The 22,908-nt window shown below is 43.0% G+C and overlaps 3 protein-coding genes across 3 annotated transcripts in view; 1 reads left to right on the top strand and 2 right to left on the bottom strand.

The window, feature by feature from the left end:
• Nucleotides 1–1,463: 1,463 nt before the first annotated feature.
• LOC308492731 (putative inactive serine protease 58) overlaps nucleotides 1,464–22,908 on the bottom strand; it is a 39,813-nt gene continuing 18,368 nt past the window's right edge. The window contains exons 2-5 of the mRNA XM_081038040.1: nucleotides 5,843–5,984; nucleotides 3,341–3,591; nucleotides 2,378–2,514; nucleotides 1,464–1,991 (exon numbers count right to left, since the gene is read on the bottom strand). Of these exons, the coding sequence (XP_080894166.1) occupies nucleotides 1,842–1,991; nucleotides 2,378–2,514; nucleotides 3,341–3,591; nucleotides 5,843–5,984 (680 nt within the window). The 3' untranslated portion in view covers nucleotides 1,464–1,841. The remainder of the gene's footprint in view (nucleotides 1,992–2,377; nucleotides 2,515–3,340; nucleotides 3,592–5,842; nucleotides 5,985–22,908) is intronic.
• Nucleotides 15,146–18,262, top strand: PRSS37 (serine protease 37; the record flags this gene model as incomplete). Its single annotated transcript, XM_081038297.1, has 4 exons — nucleotides 15,146–15,318; nucleotides 16,568–16,821; nucleotides 17,395–17,531; nucleotides 18,122–18,262. The coding sequence occupies 4 exons, from the start codon at nucleotides 15,146–15,148 to the stop codon at nucleotides 18,260–18,262; spliced, it is 705 nt and encodes a 234-aa protein (XP_080894423.1).
• On the bottom strand, nucleotides 21,366–22,253 carry TAS2R5 (taste 2 receptor member 5; the record flags this gene model as incomplete). Its single annotated transcript, XM_081038292.1, has 1 exon — nucleotides 21,366–22,253. One exon carries the CDS (start codon nucleotides 22,251–22,253, stop codon nucleotides 21,366–21,368), a length of 888 nt encoding a protein of 295 aa, XP_080894418.1.

The following is a 22,908-nucleotide window of genomic DNA, read 5'->3' as shown; positions in this document are numbered from 1 at the left end:
CAATGGTGAGAGGAAACAGAGCACAGGCTCCCTGAAGTTCTTGGTACACTGAATTAAGATGGGGGCTAGGAAACAAAAGGCTTTGGAATTAATTATCTACAGGATCAGAGTTTAGGGGAAATGAACAGGATAATTAGAAAAATAGTCACACTCTCCAAAAATCAGTAGTGTGATAAATGGCTCAGTCTTGAGAGAGAGAGAGAGAGAGAGAGAGAGAGAGAGAGAGAGAGAGAGAGAGAGAGAGAGAGAGAGAGATTGATTGATTGAGATTGATTGATTCACCCTTTGCTTTTTGTATTGCGGAGTCAGATGAAATGGAAAGAAGGGAATTCATACAGGAAAACTCACGTCCAGAAGATATGAAGTAAAAATGCCCAATCAATGAAGAACAGGTAACCCAGCAATTACACCTGACGCCATCTAGAACAACTGCAGTATAATGGAGACAGATCTATAAGTACGAGGACAGACGTGGAGGTAGGTAGGTTGTTAAGAAGATCTTCCCAGTGAAAAGTTCAGGTTGCAACTAACTCAGGTGGATGAGGACAATACACCATCGGGCCCGTGGTAAGTACGGAGGGAGAGTATCTCTAACAAGGTGTAGTAGGAATTAAGTAGGCAACAAAAGGGTAAGACAAGTGGAAACTGTTAAAATTACTAACCACTGCCAATCCGTGACCCCTTCTAAGTACACTCAGCTTTTCCCACAACACATCTGATCCCATAATAATCTTAAAAGGAAGAATATTTTTTGCTTTGTGAAGTTTTGTAAAAGTAGGCGATTTATATCAATCAGGTAGCAATCTGAACAAAAGAATCCCAGCATAGGACAAATCAAAATGTGTTTCACATTTCACACACTCTGAAATTTCTTGAATGCTCAATATTTTATATAAAAATGGTCAGGCTTTAGTTTAAAAATCAGTTCACTCTATCATGGATTAATAATAAAAAAATTATGTGGAGAACACATTTTTGGAGTGACCAAACAACGTGTCTTTTGGGTGTGCTTGTGGACAAAAGTGTGCACTCATCACAGAAAGCGTATCCAGGGGCATGTGTGAAACCTCCCAGGCAAAAGCTTCATGAACTCCCCCAGTCTGTTCCCCTTTTAAAAAGTACATGTGATTCTAAGCAAATAAAGAAATAGTAAACTGAGAGGAAAATGTATTGAGGAAAACCCGTCCCTATCATTTATGAAATCTTTGACATCTGTAATATGCATTACAGCTGTAATTCAAAATACAGAAATCCTTATTGCAAAAATTATACTGACCTTTGGGTAGCCTCAGCAAACCTAAGCAAAAGTTGAATTCTATAGATCTTTTAAGTGACGGATGAAAACATTAACTACAACCACCCACAGATACACACACACACACACTCACACAGGAGTCAGTTGGTCATTAGAAGAATTGCTAAATCTAACCAGTTTTCAGCAAATTACGATTCAGCTATGTGCCATGTGGCTTATATCTCGCCCTGATAAGACTCTTGTTAGTTATTGGCCCTCATTTCCTCTTATCTTTTTTGTTCGTAGGATGAAGCAGAAAGTATTTTAAGAGAAGTATCTGAGTTGGTAGAGTCTAAAAAGCTTGCTAGGTGAAGTCTACTTCCTGAGATCAGCATTTATGTTTTCCATGTTATAAACACTTACTGATTGGGAGTAAGTAAATAAACAGTTAAAGAAACTAGAGCCACGCCACCACCCAGGAGTCACCAGTGATCTCCTTTGAAACTCCAATCTCCCCCGATTCTAGGACAGACTGGGACAGACAAGCGTAACGTGGTTGCTGCACTTCAGCTGGGACGTAAGCATGTCAAGGGAGCTGTATGGCAGTTTATTTGGTAGAAATAATGTTCTGGATCCATGGGGTGTAGCTGTAGAGGTCAGTGAAGACAACAGTGTGTCCTGTCAGAATACATCCAGTTGCCCAAGACATAACTCCTCGTAATTCACTGCCGCAAATGGCTGGTGCAGCTGTAACTACCTGCCAGACAGAGCAGAGGGGATCAGAACTTCCCGCCCACCTGAGAATTCCTCAACACCGGAACAAACATGAAAGCCACTATATTTGCCAAGCAAAGGAGCACCGGGTATAAGAAAACAGTGTGAAAGCTGCTTTCCGCTGCACTAATGACCCCCACCTTCCAGTAACAGCTAAACAGAAAGTTCACAGCAGTAGCTGGAAGATCGTTTTAGACGGCCCCCAAATCTCTCTCTCTTATCTCTAACACAAGGTGGAGCAGAGAGAGGCATCATTCTTCATCCCCTTACTCTCTGAGCTCTTGGCCTGACTTCACATTCCAGACACAAAGATAAAGGGAACGAAAAAGCAACGGACAGAATACCGGCAAGTGAGGTAATAAAAGTTACCTGGCATCGCTCTTTGCTCCCTGGCATGTGCTCCGTGCAGAACATGCCTTCAAGGAATTTTTCACCCAGTAATTTTTTGCAGTTTACAGGAGCGTTCAATCGAACCTTCAGGCTGTGCAGGTTATTGTCCGGGTTTCCTAAGCATACGACATAAAGGAGACGTTCATTCCTGTTTGCATTTGCACAAGGCATCCTGCCTCCTCCTTCAGACCTTCTTCACAGTTAAAATGGGCTGCTGTAGAAGAACTGACGGAATTCAGCCTGGATGGACCCTGTCCCCTGCTCAGGGTATCACCTCTGACAGGTTACCAGCATCGAGATGTGGCTGGTGAGAAGACACTTCACACAATCAAGCAAGATCTGAATCCAAGATATGCCATCGCCAAGTTTGTGACCTTGGACCATTAGTTAATGTCCCTGAGTCCCGGTTTCCTCATGTCAAAGATAAAAATCCCAAGAAAACATCTACATGATGTGTGAAGATAGTTGAATAATATGTAGAGGGTGCTTAGCGCCCGGCGCATAATTAGTGCCCAACAAATGATGGGTGTTATTGGTGTCATTGTGATTATCACAATATCATTCCTGTCAGGTAAAGGGAGACTACGATTTTCCCAAATTTTCGAATTAAGATTCAAAAAAGCTAAAGAACTCATCCATGATTGGATAATAAATGGCAGAACCAATACTCTGACGTCGATCTCTGAATCCCAGCCCCCTGCTGTGTGTGCCATTGTGACACACATATAACACCTTGATTTAGGATTTGATTTCCAAAGGCCTGAAAGAGCTCATCCTTTCTACTCTACAGAACCAATCCTGTGGCTCCATTTCTAGCTTCACAGGCGTGCTTAGAAATCTGGCGCTGGGCCTGGATTTCCAATTCCTTCCCCTAATTCCTCAGAGATCCTGCAGATGTGAATTCATCCAAGAACACAACTAACGCTTCTTTTTGACACTCACCAAAATAATCTTCATCCTGTATCCAGGAGTGAACCAAGCAATCTTTAACTTCATTATTCATGAGAGTAGGCAACTGGAAAATCTCAGTGAAGAAAAAGGTGAGAGGTACGGACAACTTTATCAGCATAAGGTCATTTTTAGAAGAAGTGACAGTGAAGTTTGGGTGAACGAAGATCTTCTCGTAAGGTAGAATCTCCCCAATAAAGTCCTGATAACTTCGAGAACTACCATGAAAGAAGATCTGCAGGTCTCTGGAAAATGAAGGAGAAAAACAAATGACACTATCACACATCACAAGGCCAATCGCGTGTACACACACACGTGTACACACACACTCATACACACACACACACACAATTTCCTTCCATAACAATCCATTTAACCTGCTCTTCTCATCTCCATCCATTTGATCTTTCATGCATAGCTACCACAGGTGGTCAGGTAGGGTGTGCATTATATAAATTCAATAGGTTGCCATTCACACAGCCTATAATGTGAATGGTGTCTCTAGGAGTTAAGCAATTCAACGTCATGGGCTCTGCTCTTAGAATGATTCCAGAGAGAATCTCCAACTCAAGACCTAGAAACAGTTGAAGGAAGCATGCTATTGGATTGTCAAGGCTTCTACGAAAGCAGTAGGTTCCATTCGGGAGGCGCGCCTTTGAGAGTTGGAGGGAACAAGAAATGTGAGCTTGTACAACGAAAATAAGAAACAGCTTAGAGGGCTGAAATATTTTAAAGCTAGGGAGGAACATCTGATAACACTGTGCTCTACTAATTTCTATGAAAACTTTGCTGGATCCACAGGGTTTTCTGGTGGTCCTTTCGGAGAACAATCGTAAAAAAATCCTGGGTGAGATCCAGTTGACATCCACGCACTAACATGGCTCAAGAGGCTAAATTCACAACAGGACACTCCCCTGAGGCCCCTGAGATTCCCACTCAGGGGTCTCTCCAACCACGACAGTAAGAGAAGTACCACATTGGTACTGAGCACCAGTTTTTCTGTTTAAGTCTCAAATGTTAAATTTATTTTGTCTCCTACCAATGATACCATTTGTTTCTCAGTCTGACCATGTCACTTTGTTGGGGCTTTATAAAATAAAATCAAAAAGGATAAGACAAGAAGAGTCCTAATAAGTAAACGCCGGAAACCACGGATAGTACCGAACGCTACACATACTGTTTTTTTTCCTATACATACATACCTATGGTCAAGTTTAAGTTAGGTACAGTAAGAGATTAACAATAACTAATAATAAAATAGAATCATCATAACAATGCACTGTAATCAAAGTTATGTGAATGTGGGGTCTCTCTCTCTCCCCCCTTCCTGCCCTCTTAAAATATTATTATACTGTATCATCCTTCTTCTTGTGATGATGTGAGATGATAATTGCCGATTAAATTGAGATCTTTCACCTTTTCACTTAAAGGAAGCATGTTATAGATTCTCTTTGGTGTATCCAAATTGCCAGCACCATTACTCTCGTGGTTTGGAGCCGTTATTTGGTTAAAATAAGGGTGACTTGCACAGAAGCACTGTGATACTGCGAGTCCATCTGATGACCCAGATGGCTAAGTGACCAATGAGCAGGAGCATACAAAGCATGGATACGCTGGGTAAAGGGATGACTCGTGTCCTGCGCAGGACAGAATGTGAGGATATAAAATCTTATCATGCTACTGAGAACGGGCATGCAATTTAAAACTTATGAATTCTTTATTTCTGAAACTCTCCATTTGACATTTCTGGGTCATGGTTGACCACAGGTAACCGAAACTGTGGAAAGCAAAACCATGGATAAGGGGGGACTACTGGATATACTCTAGAGTTATATACCAACAGGTATACTTGCAGATACACACCAGTATGTGTATATACCAACATATATAAATATTGCAGATATATACACAAGAATACTCTCCAAGGTACATGGTACAAATATGGTTATAGTAACACTGTTCAAAATAGCAGAAAACTAGAAATAACTCAAATGTCTGTCAAGAAACGAATGAATAAATTGTGTGATATTCACATTGAAATGCTGTACAGCAATGAAAGATGAAATACAGTCACACATCTAATACTTTGGATGAATCTCTAAAATATTAAGAAAGATTTGCAGGGTGATTTTTACATATACCATGGGTGCCAAAAAAATGTATCACATGACTTGTTTTCAACTTTTGTTATCAGTATATTTTGAGTATTACAATTTTAATACAGTTTTTTCCTTTCTTAAAATGTGTATCCATTTTTTTGGCACCCTCTGTACGTAAGATATTTTATTACATCACATTATTTTTCCTTTCTGGATATGTGACAAATAAGGGTGTGGAACATTCCTTAGTCAAGTTTTACCTGAGTAGCTGAGCTCCCCCTCACCATGGCAGCCCTGGGGCATCCTGACCAGCACAGTTTTTTTAGAATTCCCACAAGTAGTGCTGAGTCCCCATCGTGGAGCTTTGGAACAGAGAGTGCTGACCCCCATTACTTACGGTAAGAAGCAGTGTGCTGCCGTCAGCACCCAGCGAGGAGCAATCAGAGTCCCCACACAGGACCGGTAACTGGATTTCAGGTGTAGTAAGCAGAGATGATGATTTAACACTTCCATGTCACGACTAACAAGTGGAACAACACCTGGAACATAAGGAGAGGAGAATCGAGAGATAGAACCCAGCTGATTAAAGGGAACATAGGGTGGTTATAGAGATTTTAGGGTGCAAGTATCAGACAATATCAACATTGATCACTTATGAATCACTTAGCCCCTGCTCTACAGTACTAAACAACCATACTGTGAAAACACTGTACTAAGCCCTTCACATGACTTTTTAAAAAATGTTTAATTTTCAAAGAAAAAGAACTGTGGGATGGATACATTTTTTGTTTTACAGATTAAGAACTTTTTAAAAATTTATTGGGGTGACAATTGTTAGTAAAATTACATAATTTCAGGTGTACAATTCTGTATTACATCATCTATAAATCCCATTGTGTGTTCACCACCCAGTCAGTTCTCCTTCCATCACCATATATTTGATCCCCCTTACCCTCATCTCCCTCCCCCCACCCCCTTTACCCTCTGGTAATCACTAAACTATTGTCTATGTCTATGAGTTTTTGTTTCTCAGTTGTTTGTCTTGTTCTTTTGTTGTTTTTGGTTTATATACTACATATCAGTGAAATCATAGGGTTCTCTGCTATTTCAGTCTGACTTATTTCGCTTAGCATTATACTCTCAAGCTCTATCCATGTGGTCACAAATGTTTCTATATCATCTTTTCTTACCACTGAATAGTATTCCATGGTGTATATATACCACAACTTCTATATCCATTCATCTATTGAAGGACATTTTGGTTGTTTCCAGATTAAGAATTTAACATTAGGAAACTTCCTTGAGGCCATGCAACTAGTGAATGATCGGTGGCTCAAGCACTCAGATTTCAGTCAGTCTGATTCCAAATCCCATGTATGCACTTGTCCTCTACGTGACCTCCCTGCCACTCTCAACGTTTCTGCTGCTTTCCAGAAAGCTTAGCTCATTTCCAGTCTCCCAAAGGCTTAATATTTCTTGGCTCTACCCACACTCACAGCAATGCAGCCCTTCCTACATAGAGCTCCATTGCTTTTCCTACTAGCCGATTGCAGGGATTCTTTGAAACCAGTCATCATGATTCCAACAGAAATTAATTAACTGATTAAATACAATCAAAATTAAAACTTTAATTTTGGCATGAAGATACAGGGAAAGATGCATTCTCTGGAAACGGGTGCCTGGATTCAAATTCTGGCTGTATCCTTACCAGTAGTGTGAACTTCAACAAATTATGTAAATCTCTATATTTAATTTCTTTATTTGTACACTGAGATCTTAACTGATCTTCTATCCTAGGGTTGTTGTCAGGATTAAATGTGTTAATATACATAAGTTGATGGGATGAATGTTTGGCATATAACGGATGTTCAATAATGTTATTTCTTACTAATGCAGCTTTAAAAACAGAATATCCCTGGACTATGGGACAACTACAAAATGTGTAACATACTCATGATGGGAGTACCAGAGGAGAAGAAAAAGAGGAAAAAGCAGAAGAATAGTCCTAACTTGGACTCCTGTCTTGCGCTCAGACCCTCGCGAGTATATTCAAGTGGACATCTCCCTTTGATGTCTCAAATGCACCTTAAGTTCAGGAAGTAAAAAATGTAACTTGTCTTCTTCCCCAAAGACCTCCTTCTTTTCCAGTGTTCTTTATTTCAGTAAATTGTATCACGATTCAGTAAATTGCAGCACCGGACCAGAAATGTGGATGACATCCTTTCCTTTGCCCCACCCTTCATTCATCACATTCAGTCCATCACCACTTCTATCTCGTTTTATCTCTGGAATCCCTTTGTTTCATACTCACTGCCACCACCCTCGTCCATTCTGTTGCCTGGAGAGCTACAACAGTCTCCCAAATTTCTCTTCCAGATCTTTCCCATCCCACCTACAACCTGTATCTCTACCCAAATCTATTCTCCATAATGAAGTCACATGATTTTTCTTTTTAATCACAAATGTGGTCATGTAACACCCATAGTTAAAACTCTTTAAAGGCTTCCTATTACATCCAGGATCATTTCTAAAATCAAAGCTAGAAGACCCTCTACTATATAATTCTTAATTCACTTCCTTCTTCAATACTCCAGCTATACAGATGGTCTTTTAAACATGCCACAGCTTATGACCTTCACGCTTGCTTGTTCCCGTGTGAATGAAACAGCCTACCCACCCCTTATCCTACTTAACTTGGTTAACTCCACTCAGTCTAATACAGGTTCAGGAAGCACTGCATGTCCTTAAATGATGGATATTATTTTTCTCATGTTTCACATAAGAAAATTGAGGTTCAGAGCGGTTAGGGTATTTGTCCCAGGCCACTTGACTATTAAATAGGAGAGCATTATTGCCTAATTACAGAGCCATACTAATTTCATTATGGGCAAGTTACTTAATTACTCTGTGGCTCAGTTTCCTCATCAATAAAATGAGGACACTAATATACTTATCTCACAAAGTTGTTAAAAGAATCAAATGAGTTAATACGTAGAAAACAGGGCAGTATCCATTATATTATATAAATACTATCTATATAAACATATGCTTTTATGGTGATTACTATTATTACACATTATGTTTTAAAGCCCAAAGAACAAAATCTACTTTTTTGTCTTTAAACCTTACGGCAAAATACCTGCTGCTTTTGCTTTTCATGTGTTTTATAAAAAGGGATCGTGTCTCACAACCACGCACACATGCACACACACACACACTCCTATGTCCCCTTCGAGGATCCTGTCTCCATCCTCCCTTTTGGCATACCTCCGTGTTTCAGCCAAAACAGTTTCTCGGGCATTCAGAGCAGAGGAGGTTTTAAGCCCTTAGTAGAAAGGTTTAGTTGGGTGCTACAAATGGCTGCGCCTGTACAGAAAATGACTCGTATGTCACCTACTTCCCAACCTGTCGTGTTCCTGATCCACTAGCTCTCCCTCTCCAGCAAGCTCCACGGTCTCACCCCCCAGAGTCCTAATCAACTTGACAAAGAGCTACGCTCAGTCACTTACCAGTCACCATCAGCAAGGTTAACAGGACACACTTCATGCTGAGGCCCATATCCTGCTCTGAGCAGAAGGCTGCAGTGGAAACTAACAGACACAAAGGAGGGTCTGCCCTGGGGATTCTGAACAGTGGAAGAAGGTGGGGCGGGTGGACAGGGCTGAGAATGCTATAAAGGTCTGTTGTGTAGACAGCCCTCCTTCCAGTCTTGTTCTCGGTGTGAACAGGGGAGCAGATATGGAAACCTTCTCAGTCTCGGGGAAATCTGCCCTATGGGATCACGAGCTCCAGGGATCTGAGCTTTATCCCCCTCATCTAGGGAAGAGAATTCCAAGGCAGGAGACAAGTGACCCTTCCGTGGAGTTACAATGCATCCCAGGTTCCTTCCCCAGCCTCCCGGTTCTTTTCACCAGTTCCTGCCCCTGCAGTGTGTGACTAGCAGCCTTCCCTCTACATGTCCCACGGACCCCTCTCCTTTCTTTATTCTGAGGAAGCAGCGCTGTGTGACACTGCGCTGTGTGACAGCACCTCTGTGTGTCACTGACTCCCTGCCCCTATAGGCATGTCACCTCAGCCCACCCCTCCTCAGAACTGCTTCACGAGTCCCGGTTCCTGTCTCACAACCACACACACCATGTGAATAAGAAGTCCCCAGTCATCACCAGTTCCCGCAGTTTCTGTCAGATCTGGAAACCTGTTCTTACCACACTGTGCACTGTCCCCGGTACTACACGGCACCCCCACCTCTCTCTCTCTCTCTCTCTCTCTCTCTCTCTCTCTGTCTCTGTCTCTCTCTCTCTTTCTCTCTCTCTCTCTCTCTCTCTCTCTCTCTCTCTCTCTCTCCCTCCCTCTCTCTCTCTCTCTTTCTCTCTCGTGCGCGCGCGTGCGCATTTGCAGCTGCATTTTTCAAATTCATTTTGGTGGCAAAATATAACAAGAATATTACTAAAACAGAAAATCAGTTAGATGATAGAATGAAATAATAATAGTCTTAGAGTTCTTGAAAACCTGAGAGATTCTGTGGAATGGGGCTAGAGACAGATATGTCTCCGGATGTGCATGAATCTATAATAACCCTAATAGATAAAGAACTTAATAGCACAAAATTTACAACCATACAAGGAAATACTGAATGTTAAACACACACACACACACACACACACACTCACACACACACACCATCCATTCATCCATCCATCCATCCATAGGATTCTAAAGTTAGTTTTTCAAAGAGAAGCTGTAAGAACAATGTCCATATCAGGTATCAGTATCCTAAAACAAAAAGGGGAAAAAATAAATGGGATTGGCAAACTAAAGGAAGCATTCAAAGGCTAAAATAATGTAAAAAGTTATTAGTATTGGAACAAGAAAACCCACACTTAAAAGTAGTTTGGGAGGCCTGGAGAAAAGTGTGCAGGGTGGGCAGGTGGGAGAGGGGCAGCAGAGAGGGGATGAGAAGAGACAGTGACTGTCATGCAAGGTCTCTAGTCCCGCTGACCCCCCCCTCAAGAACGCAGGATATAGAGAGGCCAAAAAGGAACACCCACAGAGCCATAGATAGGGGAGTCATACCACTATATTCGCGCTGGCGGCTGGGTTGGAGACATAGGAAGCAGGAGCCACACGATCCGCAACCCGCAGTCCGCTTTTCTGCCAACCAACCTCACTTGCTCACTGCAATCCACACCTCTCTACAATCCACACTTGCTAGCTTAACAACGACAGTTATATCAGTGGCCAATGGCTCACTGGTTACAGCTGACTGCCAACTAGCCACAGCTGATGGCCATTTGATCACAGCTGATGGCCATTTACTACGTGAGCCAGCACCTTTCCACATGAGGCCATGAGCCTGGAAACTGCACTCCTGGCTCTGTCCCCACAGTGACAAAAATAAGATGAGAGGAGGACCAAAGGAGGTCCCAAACCATGCTGGGTGCCGTTCTATAGGCACTAGGAAACTACTGAGGAGTTTTAAGAAGGAAACAAACATGATATCATCTGCATTATAAGAAAAAGAAATACAGTCCTAAGTAGAAGAGGGAATGTCAAATTGAGCGACAGTAGATGGGCACATACATTCATACACACACGTAAGACAAGCGTCTGGCTTGGATTAGAAGGACAGCAGAGAAACTGAAAGGGTCTGGATGGATTTTAGACTAGGATGCACTTTGGGATTGAGTGGTAAGAAAAAGAGAGAAATCACAGAAGTGGAAGGTAGAGTTATCTCCTGAAATAAGAGAAGCAAGCAGAAGAATAAATTTGAAAGGCTGGAGGAGTGAGGAATGTAATTCTGACACGCCAAATTTCAGGAGCTGAGAAGAGATGCAAAGGACGGGTTTGAAGGGGCCGTTGTAAGTGTGGGAGTGAAGATGTGGGCTAGAGACACCCGTTTAAAACTCACAAACAGGTAGGAGCCCCAGTGCCAACCTCTTCCCGAAAATCGGTTGTCTTTAGAGATATTTTCCAGGCCACCACCTTGCTTTTCTACTCTTGGCCCTCACACTCCCAAACCAGGCCTCAAACTCCCTTCCTGGCCCAGATTATTTCCAAAAGATTTGGGTGAAAACGACCTTAGAGTAAAGTGTATCTCTTTCTCAGCTTTTCACCGGTGCTAACAAATCCCACCCCCATCACAGAAAACCTTCCACAACTCCATCCTGTCTTTGAACTGCGGTATATTTCATAAACCAGCCCTAATCTCCAATGTACCTGTGTTCATTGTGATATTCAGGAAAGTACATGCCATGCATGTGTTTCATTTCACACTTGAGGGACTTGGGTGAGGGAATGCATAGTTTTCCAAGATCCGGGAATGCTGGTTGACTAGCAGAAGCCTAGAGGGATGTGGGTGAAAAGCTGCAGGTATCCAATAAGACCTAGATTCTACTTCTAGTCTTCCCAATCACGTGTGATTTTAGGAAAATTATTTAAATTCCCTCTGTTTCAGTTCTGTCAACTATAAATCAGGGAGAAAAAAAAATGACCCCAGCCCACCCGTCTTCTCTTTCCAGGGTTGTTGTAACACTGGAATGAGATTATGGGTTTAAGAAAATTTAAAGGGTTAGAGTGATACAAGGTGTAGTTAAGTTTACATCTCAGACTAGCCTAATACACAATCACCACTAACCAGCCATGTCTGCAAAGAACTTCTCTCAGTGCCTGGGATCTAGTTAAGCATTGGATGAACGGTAGCTATTGGCATGGCTGTTCTTTTTCTTGTCAGAGTGTGTTCCCAATTATCCCAGGATGACGGAGGCAATCTACTATTGGCTGAGAAATCTTTTCATTGGGTTCAAAAGTACTTAGAGGTGCTGCCTTCTGAATTGTCACCAACATACAGTAGATCCTAGATCTGATGTAATCTAGAATGTAAACCATTCTCCACTGTCAAAGTAACTGTTCTATGCTTTTAAAAAGGTTGAATGCTTTTTATTTCAACCTTTCCTTAGCTCAAAGCTGTGGATCAGGTTATGATGCCTGAGTGATGAAATCAGTGATCACAGGGAAAGGTGAAGCGAGTGTAATAAAGATGGGAGGGGCTGCGGAGAAGTATAAGTACCTACTAGGGAGTTCAGAGCAAACCTGGGGACACTGTGTTCCTGAGCTAAGGTGGAAAATCCTGTCCCCCATAGCTCTGGCCTCGGAAACGTCATGGAGAATATAAGTCCTGGGCCCACAGACAGCTGAACCACTTTTAGTCAGATGGACTTTTAGGGACAGCACATAGAGGGACCGGGATCCAGAAGGATAAGGAATTAGGCTTCTTTTCCTTCCCTGAAAGACCCCAATAGAACCCCACCTTCCCTGGAGCAAAAGGGCCTCTTCCATCTGTCTGTTGGAACCCTCCTCCTCCCCTGTTGATGCCCAGAGCTGCTTTCCAATCCCATTACGTGCCCCATGCCTAACCATCCTCACTGATTCTACCAGGTGTTCTCAAGGACAAGACTGAGTGGAGATTCCACACCTGCCGATCTTCTGCCACATCTCACAGGGAAAGATCTGGACTGCTATGAAATTTATCTTCTGTTTGAGTGTCCTTGTGGGTATGTATCCATGACCTTCTCCTGTGTCCCATAAGGCACAGGTTAATGTAGGATGGAGTGAGGCAGACGCAGGATGTTTAGAGAATGCAAAAAAGAGTCAAACAAAACAAAACAAAACTGCTGATCATGAGCAGAATTAGGGGTCCCCCCTCTTAGACCCAAGCCAAAGTCTCCTAGGACAGGCTGAGCCCACCCTTCCAGTGCTAAGCTAGGTGGTGGGTTACGGTGCATGCCTGCCATGAAAAATGCTGAATGGTGAATGCTTCCCTCACCCCCCAGTTATTCTAAAATGTGGAACTGGAGTTCTAAGAGCTAAGGCAGGCGAGGCATGGGAGTGGGAAGGGGGTTGGCCATGACCATGTGATCAGAGCACAGGGGACTTGGCATTAAAGGTCCATCAATCAATGAAAGGTCAAAGCAAATCCAAGGGAAAGGATTGAGAATACCAGTGAGAAATATGGAGAAAGTTTTGTAATGTAGAACCAGTAAGATAGAGTAAGTGTGTTTGAGAGATGAGGTCCAGAAAGAATTTTAGAAGCAACTGGATATAGGGCAAGGGAACTTTTATGAGCTTCTTGTGATTAATTTAGGGGCAGGAAGTGAGCTGCTAAGATTACAGAGCCTACTAGACTGGATTTTTCTTTTCCGTGCTCCATTACCCTAGTCTAAGCCCCCAGACATATATTATTAATACTACTTAATTGCTTTCTTACTGCTTTTTCTTAATTATGTTACCTAACAAATGTTATATATACATTTAAAAAATAATAACAAAAAAATACAAATAAAATGTGGGCCTCCTCACCCACTGGGCAAGTCCCAGTGTGGCCACAGGACAGAGGACTTATTTTGACATCTGGTATTCCCTTTTTCAAAAGAGTAGAGACTCAGAACGCAGGGAATGGAGAAGGCGGAGACAAAAGATCAGATGCAAGGTTCCTACCTCCTGCACTCCCTGCTTCCATAAAGCTCTGCTGGCAGAATTTGCTGGTGAGGCATTTGCCACCACTCCACGGACTGCCTGGGCTGCATCACAAACTAGCTGTGTGAGCTTAGACAAGTTAATTAATCCATCTGTGCTTCGGGTTCTGCAGTCAAAATGGGGAAGCTATGCCTTGTGTTTATAGAGTCACTGTCAAGATTAAATAAATCCATGTACAGCCCTTAGAACAAGAGTTCAAGAGTCTTGTATTCTTAATTAGCACGCTACCCTTTTTCCCTTGGGGTTTCTAACTGTGTGGTCACACAGAGAAGGATATGATGAGGTACAGGCCTAGCTAGGCTTGGGGTACTTAACAGAAGTACCGAGGGCAGCCAAGACAAGTACTTTATTTCTAATAATAGAATTAGCCTTCCTCCCCTTTCTTCTCATTTTCTGAAAATAATTCATTTATAAAAATATTGCATTTATATTAGAAAATTTGGAAATATTAAAAAGTAGAAAAAACAAACTTCATTCATAATCACACCTCTCAGTCAACATATGCTAACACTTGGTTTGAATTTATTCCCAGAGTCTATTGATTTTTGCATTTAAATGGTTTATTTTTTCCTTATTTACTTATTTTTAGACAATTGAATTACTGGATTTGTTATTATTTTAAACTTAAAGAAAAGTTATCAATATTTCCTTTGTTGTTCAATATTCTTTAGAAACACAATTGTAGTATATACGATGTTCCATTTCTTTATGTACTTTTTCATTTCCAACATTACTGTATTGGAAATTTATGGATCCAATTTTTAGCTATTATAAATACTACTAAAATGAGCATGCTTATTCATAATTTTTGTCTGTATGTGATTATTTCTGTAAAATGGATTCTTGGGGCTGGAACAATGAGGTCACAGGTGATGAACCATTTATAATTCTTGATGCCTGTTTCTAAATTGCTTTTCAAAAACAGAACCAATTCACATTCCTACAGGCAGTGAATGAGTCTTTCTCCCCGTACTTTCTTTGAATCTTACCAACAGTAAACAAAAATGATTATTGTAAATATTCGATAAAATGGCATGGCATTTTAAATCACAGTTTTAGAAAAAAATGTCAAATATTTTCACATTTCCTCACTAATCACTCAGTTCTTTAAAATTGCCCATATTCCTTTTCACCTAGGAAATGGTGGATTGTATTGTTTGTTCTAAGAATGTCATACAGTAAGAACATTGTTTTCTCAGGGGCGTTTTTCTCCGCTCACTCGTCTGTGCAGAAAGAAGACCATGCGCCCTATTTGGTATACCTCAAGTCTCACTTCAACCCTTGTGTGGGTGTCCTCGTCAAACACAACTGGGTACTGGCCCCAGCTCACTGCTACTTACCGTGAGTACTGGGCAGCCCCAGCCCCTGAAAAGCTCCTTGTCCTGCAGCGGTGTTTCTCAGACAGAGGCAACTTCCCCTCGGGGTGCTTCTGGCAAAGTGGGAAGATATTCTGGGTTGTCGTAATGGAGTGGGGGGGGGGCGGGGCTGTGCTATTGGTATCTGTCTGGTGCACAGAGGCCAGGGACGCTCTAAACACAGACAGCCCCCCCACAAAGACCTGTCCAGCCCAAAACGTCAGCGGCGCTGCTGTTAAAGAACCCTTTCTACATATTGCGCCTCCTCAGTCTTCCATCAGTTTTTTTTCAAGCTTTTCACTGGCAATATGAATGTGTTTTATAAGTTAAGCAACCAGCAGGGAACTTATGATGTACTCAAGTTGGATAAATTAAGGAGATTTAAAATAAATAAATAAATAAATAAATAAATAAATAAATAAATAAATAATGACAAAGGCCTGGACAAGGGAAACAGTGAAAACACACAGCATAGTTCAGTACTCACAGGGTCAGTATTAGAAAGGAGCAGGAGACACCGGTTACAAGGGGGCAGGGCCGTGAAGGGAAGGAGAGAGGGAGGGAGTGTTGTATGGAGAGACCGCCTTATCTGAGCTGTCACCTTTGGTCATGAGACACAGCCAACAGCCCATCTGTGGTAACCCTGCAGGAAGGGACCTGCGGGGACAGACACTCCAACCTCACACTTCTTCCTCCGGTTACTTTCCAATGTGTCCTGCTGGCCAAAATGCATTGATTTAATCCACATATATCATGCTCCAAAGGGACAGAGCAGGAGAAAGTAGGGTTATGAGTGGATGTGACGGAGCAAACAGGAGATACCCACACTCAGGTCGTCCCATCCTCTTACCTACCCCAGATGGAAACGCCTAACTGGATAGGCTGGAGCTGAAAAGGAGGAAAAATGCTAATCTATCCATGCCATGCAGAATTCCCCTCTCCATCACATTAAGGACACTACATGAAAACAATAGCTAAAGGCTCTACCACTGACTGTGTGACCAAGTGTGACGTACCCTTCTGTGCCTCCACTACTTCATCTGTAAAATGGGCATTAAAAATAGAATCCACCTCATAGATGTGTTGTGATGGGTAAATGGGGCAACCCAGAATCCAAAGGAAGCACTTGGCACAATGCCTGGCACATTGTGACATGCAATATCGGCGTTGGTGGCGACCAGGACGACGACACAGATGATGATGATAGTGATTACTTCCAACCTCTTTCCCTCCAGAAATCTGAAAGTGATGCTGGGAAATTTCAGGATCAGAATCAGAGATGGGACAGAGCAGACCCTTAACCCGGTCAGTATTGTCCGTTACTGGAACTACAGTCACAGCAACCCACAGGATGACCTCATGCTCATCAAGCTGGCTAAGCCAGCCAACCTCAGCCACAAGGTCCAGCCCCTTGCACTTGCCACCAGCAAAGTCCGGCCAGGAACCGTCTGTCTGCTTTCAGGTTTGGACTGGAGCAAAGACAACAGCGGTGAGTGCATCTCCCACAGCAAATCAGGGTCATCAGTTACCCTGGAAGGGGCACACCCAGGTCTGTACTGCTGAGAAGAGAGGCGAGGACACTGGGTGGACCCCTGGGACATACCACATGAGCAACGAGAGACCCGCCCAGAAGTCCAACGCTCCTCCTTTCCCAGAGTGTCAGATGCCTCCCTGCCTCTCCAGGCTTCGGCAGCTGGACCCACAGAGACTACACAGGACATCATTCCTGAGTGTCGGTTCACATTAAAGAGGTTGTGTTCTCCCTCCCATACGGGCTCATGTCACATGGAGAGAAGCCCTCGGAGAACTGGAGTCAGGTCACCTCTTACTCCTCCAAGACTGGATACTGAGTAGAAGGAAAACTTTACTTTTGTCAGAGATGTAGAGGCATTTCCAAATCCCTAGGACTCACTCTCATAACCTTGCCCAAGAGGATTTCCGCCCTTTTTCTCAGTCCTTATTTTCTTCACAAACAAAACGCCAGTTGCAGTGGAGGGTGGTGGCTGGAAGGGCTGAATCGCAGTTGGGAATCGGAAACTGTCTTTATTCCCGGCTCCCTCAGGCAGACACCCTGATTTAAGGCAGAACCTGGAGGCCCCTGTGATGTCTGATAAAGAGTGCCAGAAAACCGAACAAGGAAAAAGCCACAGGAACTCCTTATGTGTGAAATTTGTGAAAACGTTCAGCCGAATTTTTGGGGTAATCTTTTGTCTATATTCAGTTTTCACTAACTTGTAGTTAACTATGTAGTTAACTATGTAGTTAACTAGTTAACTATGAATTGTGATATTAAAAAAAAAACGTAGAAAGCCCTCATCCTCTCCACCTTTTTGAGAATTTGGCAAGGCTGCAGCAAGCCCCGTTGTTTCATCAGTAATGGGCTCTCCTGAGAGATCTCTGTATTCATTTAAGGGCTTCATCTAGTACCTGCAGGTACCAGTACTTTTAATCTCATTAGCTGCAAGTGAAAATGGGCATTTGTGAAAAAAAAACAATGCAAACTTTTCACCCATTGAAACTGGCTTCACCCGTTCCAATAAGTGGGGTTTGATTCATTTTACGTGTGAGTTCTAGAGAGGTTTTTCTCTGACTTTGTCAAGATCACATGAGGCTAATTAGGGCAAAGCTGGATAAATGACTCAAGCTTCCTGTCCCCCAACTCCGTGCTCTGTTCATGACCTAGTGCACTGCCTCTAGGCAGGGCCCATCCCAGCTGGGGACTGGAGGCGTCCTGTGAGGAGATCTGACCATCGCTCTCTCTCTCCCTCTCTCTGCACGACCTCTGGTAGGAAGTGGCCGTCGCTACTGTCATCTGCAGAAACAAGCTCCAGGGGATCGAGGTTGGACACTTCATGGGAGGGGATGTCGGCATCTACACCGATGTTCACCAATACGTATCCTGGGTTGAGAACGTCACCAAAGATCAATGAGAGCCTAAGTGCTCGCTCTGCAGCCACCAGATCTGCCATTGACCTTGCAAGCGCTATTTCCCCCGAACTCAAAACAAAATGTCCAGATAGAAATATCTGGATGCGTCACACCAGTAACCTATGTTGTGCTTATTTGTGTCTCTGCCCATATCTCACAATGATGTGAAGAACTAAGAACAAAAGATGACAGGAGCACTGACTACACGGCAGGGGGTTACATCGACTATCTCATTTAATGCCCCTAGCAAACCTCTGAGGTTATCTGTCATCCCGGCATTATACATGAGAAAATTGGGATTCAAAGAGGTTACTGAACATTATCAATAGCTGGTCGATATCAGAGTCAGCACAGGACGCCCAAAAGGTCAAATTCTATAGATACTGTCAGAAGTCATGGTTCAAAAAAATAAAGTTGAAAACATATTACTTAACGTTACCAAATTATTGACTAGAAGAATGACAAATGAATAAAACTAATTTTTTAGTTTGAAGACGGGACTGTATTTGAGGTTAAGTGATATCCCCAAACTGGAACGAATGGGACTCAGGAGATACAGTTCAAAGTTGATAAACCAAATAAGAGAGGGAAAATCTTATCATTTCGAGTTGGGAAAGTAATCACCAGAAGAACTAGGACAAATGGTCAACTACAACTACATTTGGTCGGAGGGACTAACAATGGAGAGTGGAATGGGCCGATGTCACAGTTCATTATCTACCTTTCTGTACTGCTTGAACCTTTTCTAGTCCTCCTCTAAGCGTCACCATCACAGACCATACTACACAAGAGAAAGGAAGGCTGTGTCCACACACATGCGCGCGCGCGCGCACACACACGTGCATATGGAACCAGCTGCAGCTCTGAGAATGCAAAATATAAATGATTCAATTACATAGGAACCTATTCAAGAACACGGATTTGCCTCCAGATTTGTTTTCTGGGATAAAACACAAAGCAGCTTCACACCCATCGTGAACTAAACATGTACAGAAAAGGAAATGCAATCCCAAAAGGTGACAGGAAAAACCCAAGCGTTTTGTCCCTAAAAAAAGCAAGTCCTAGAAACTTCAGTCTGTCATGATTTTGGACCTTGGCGCCCAGGCAGTACCAAACGCTAAAGATTCAGTGTTTATTTCGTCTGTTTAAAAATACTCATTAACTTCAGCATTCCACAAGCTAAGCCCCGCATGAATTCTTACAAATACGAACAAGAGGGACTTAAGGTTTACTGGAAGGAAATACACTAGATTTAGAGCCCCCAAACCAGGGGACTGTTTTACCTGCATCGTTTACCAGTTGATGGTCTTGAACAAATCATCAGTCTAGCCTAGGTTTCGTTGTCTAGAATTACTACCTGCATAGAGGTGCTGTTAAAATCAAGCGAGATAATGGACTATATGTAAGAATACTTCATAAAGTATAAAGTCCCAAAAAAATGTTAGGTGCTGTTATCATTATTACAACAGTGTGTCACAAAGGTCATCTGTAGAAACACAGGCATGGCATAATGAAAACTTCATGCTACTACGAAAACAGAACCAAGGAGAAGCATCTCACTACTTGAGAAGGATGGATTATCATTCTCCGAGGACAAAAGATGGTGCTTGACCTCCCACAACTCACAGTGACACCAGCAGAGCCAGCAGTTCCCTTAATGGTGACTAACCTCCACGTGTGCCTAGCATGTACGCACCTCAGTTCACAACTTTCAGTGAGGAAAAGACACACGTTAGAGAGATTATTGAAAGCGCGTAAAAAATGAAAGAAAATTAAGTGTATCAAGTATTGTCCATGAGATTCCAGATCCCCTAGAACTGAACCAATACGAATGCTCAAACGAGGCTAAAAAGAAGGCTGAGAAACACCTACCATGTTTCCCCGAAAATAAGACCTAACGGGAAAATAAGCCCTAGCATGATTTTTCAGGATGACATTCCCTGAACATAAGCCCTAATGCATCTTTTGGAACTCAATATAAGACCCGGTCTTATTTTCTGGGAAACATGGGAGAAAGAGGGATGGGATTCAGAGGAGGGAAAGGCAAAACCAGCCCTTCAGGAAGGTAGCACAATGTCAAGGAAAGAACTCCGGACCAGCAGTCAGAAAACGCAGTTCTGCTCCCAGCACTGTCACCACCTTCTCTGGACCTTAGTTTCTTTATACTATGAAAAAGAAAGAGGACTTGTAAGACTAGTCAGCACAGCTATCGAGCATTTAGAAAATCTTTATTAAGTGACTAATCTGGGCTAGGTAGCTGTGTCCAGGCAGCAGGAACCTACGAGAAAACAGAACAACACAGTTCTTGCTGCTATGGACTTGTCATTCTAGATGATGTCCACCTAACTCAAAGACTTGGCATGCTAAAACTCTGACTTCAGGCAGTGGGGAGGCCAGAGTGGACAGTTAGGATGGCTAACTGACCAAACAGGACAAGGCCTGACCTCTTCAAGGAGCAGTGTTCCTTTTGAGAGCAGAAGCAAGTGCGTCTCGCTCCCATCTTGCCCCATTGCAGGTCCTGGACTTTGAAGCTTAACACAGTTCATGGCAGCCAACTGACGTTTATCCTAAAAGGAAGTCTAAGGCTCGGAGAAACTTCCAGAAATATAATGATGCTCTGCTTTTTTTTAGTTAGATAACTGGACCCACTACTGTAGAGCAATGGGAACATTATTTGATACTTCTTTCTTTGTTAAAGCTTATCTAACGTGACTAACATTAATGGACAGGTGAAATTTCATAAAAGTTAATCATCACTATATTAATTGTTCCCAATCTCTGTTTCCTATAATGGGAAAAGATGCAACATATATGTAATTTTAAGAGAAATGAATTCTTTACTATATATAAATAGAATAGAACATCCCTTTTACCAAACATAAAGAAAGCCCCAGCCTTGATTTCTATAATACAATTAAAATAATGTACTTTGCATTGCCAGAAAAGAAATAGAATTAATTTGTATTTCCTATTGTCTATTTATTGATTTGGTATAAAAGAAGGAACATTTCTAAAGACGTGCGAGTCAGCTCCCTCACGGAGAGCTATCAGAAGAGTGTCTCAAAAGAGCACATGGACCACTCCCTTCTCTCCAGCTCACAGGCCCTAGGACCTCCAGGCACTTGCAATCTTCCGCAGGAGTCTCCGACAAGCCTGCTTCACCCTGGGATTCCCCATGATCAATATGACAGAATGAAGGGAAGGATAGGCAGCCATGAGTGTCTCCGAGAGGAAGACAGTGGTGACATTAACAGAAGATTTGGAGGTGATGGAATAGGGGCTGGCCACAAAGTAAACCATGTGAAGAATAAGGAAGCAGACCAAGGACTTCAGGACAGTGATGTGAGCCTGGGCCTGAGCGTCCGTCCTGCCCGCTGTGTGGACCTTCATCTTCCTGTGGTGTCTATACAAAGAGGCGATCAGCATCCCAGAGGCCACAAGAAACACCATGAAGGGCAACCAGCTTCCTGCATTGAGCTGTAATAGCAGCAAATAGCACCAACTTGGAAAGGGGTACGGAAGGCTGCTGTTTCCTTGGGAAGGACGGTGGAGCTTTAAGCCAACCTGGGCTCCAAGTAACAGATTGATCAGGAGGCACCCCAGAAGGCACCAGAGACTCAGGCAGTGCGCCCTCTGCTTCAGCCACAGGTAGAGAGGGTGCTCAAAGGTGATGACCTTCTGGCAGTAGAAGACACTGAGGAAAGTGGCAAACCACAGGCTGGCCTGCCTTACCACAACGTACAAGATACTGAGGTGGTGAAACCAATGGGTGCTCTGGAAAAGCGGAAACAGGCTTAAGTCCATCATAATCAGGCACTGCAACAAAAATCGGCAGCCCGCCAGGCCCAGGACAATGAGGTAGTAAGAGGACCCCCTGAATTTTCTGAACCACTCTCTAAAACTCCAGACCACGAGGACTCCATTTCCAACCAGGCCAATGAGAAATTCTGCCACTGCCACCACCATCAGCAGTCCTAGGACAGGACTCTGCATGGCCGGGGAAGGAGTGTCTCACTGCCGCCTGGGGAGCTGCCCTGGGTCAGGACTACTGAATGTGTGTGTGGCTCCTGGCTAAGCTTCACACCCGCTGAGGGTGACGCCACACTCACGGTAGATTTTCACACCACAAAAATGTGGATTTGGTCTTGCCCATCTGTAACTTGTCCTCCAGCAGAGACTGAACAGCTGTGACCAGGGACACAGAGTTTCGAAGTTATGATGCCCTCGGTATTTGCATCCACAGGAAGGAATTCTGAGCCTCCGCTCAGAAACATGAAACAGAACCACGGACACCAACCCTCCCCTCCGCGGTCATGGGGTCAGATACCCGCATGTCATGTGGTAAGACCTCCCGACCAGAAACACCAAATCAAAACATTCTCAAGTGCCATGCATTGCCCGATGGGAGCGCATATGTATGAAACAGAAATTGGACATTCGTAAAAAGAACTCGGAACATATTAGCATGAAAGCTGAATACTCAGAAATTTCATTATCGAAGAGAGAAGTGGGGGAAGTCTGGAGGAAGAAAACAATCAGATTGTTACCCCCAATAAATTTAATAAAAAAAGAAAAAGAAAACAATCAGAGAACCAAAACATATATTTGAGTGCCAAATAATAAAACATAGAGGAGGTCAGGTAGAAGA

The sequence above is a fragment of the Rhinolophus hipposideros genome (genome assembly GCF_964194185.1).
Source record: "Rhinolophus hipposideros genome assembly, chromosome: 25".
NCBI lineage: Eukaryota > Metazoa > Chordata > Mammalia > Chiroptera > Rhinolophidae > Rhinolophus > Rhinolophus hipposideros.
This window is presented reverse-complemented; position numbering and strand designations above follow the sequence as displayed.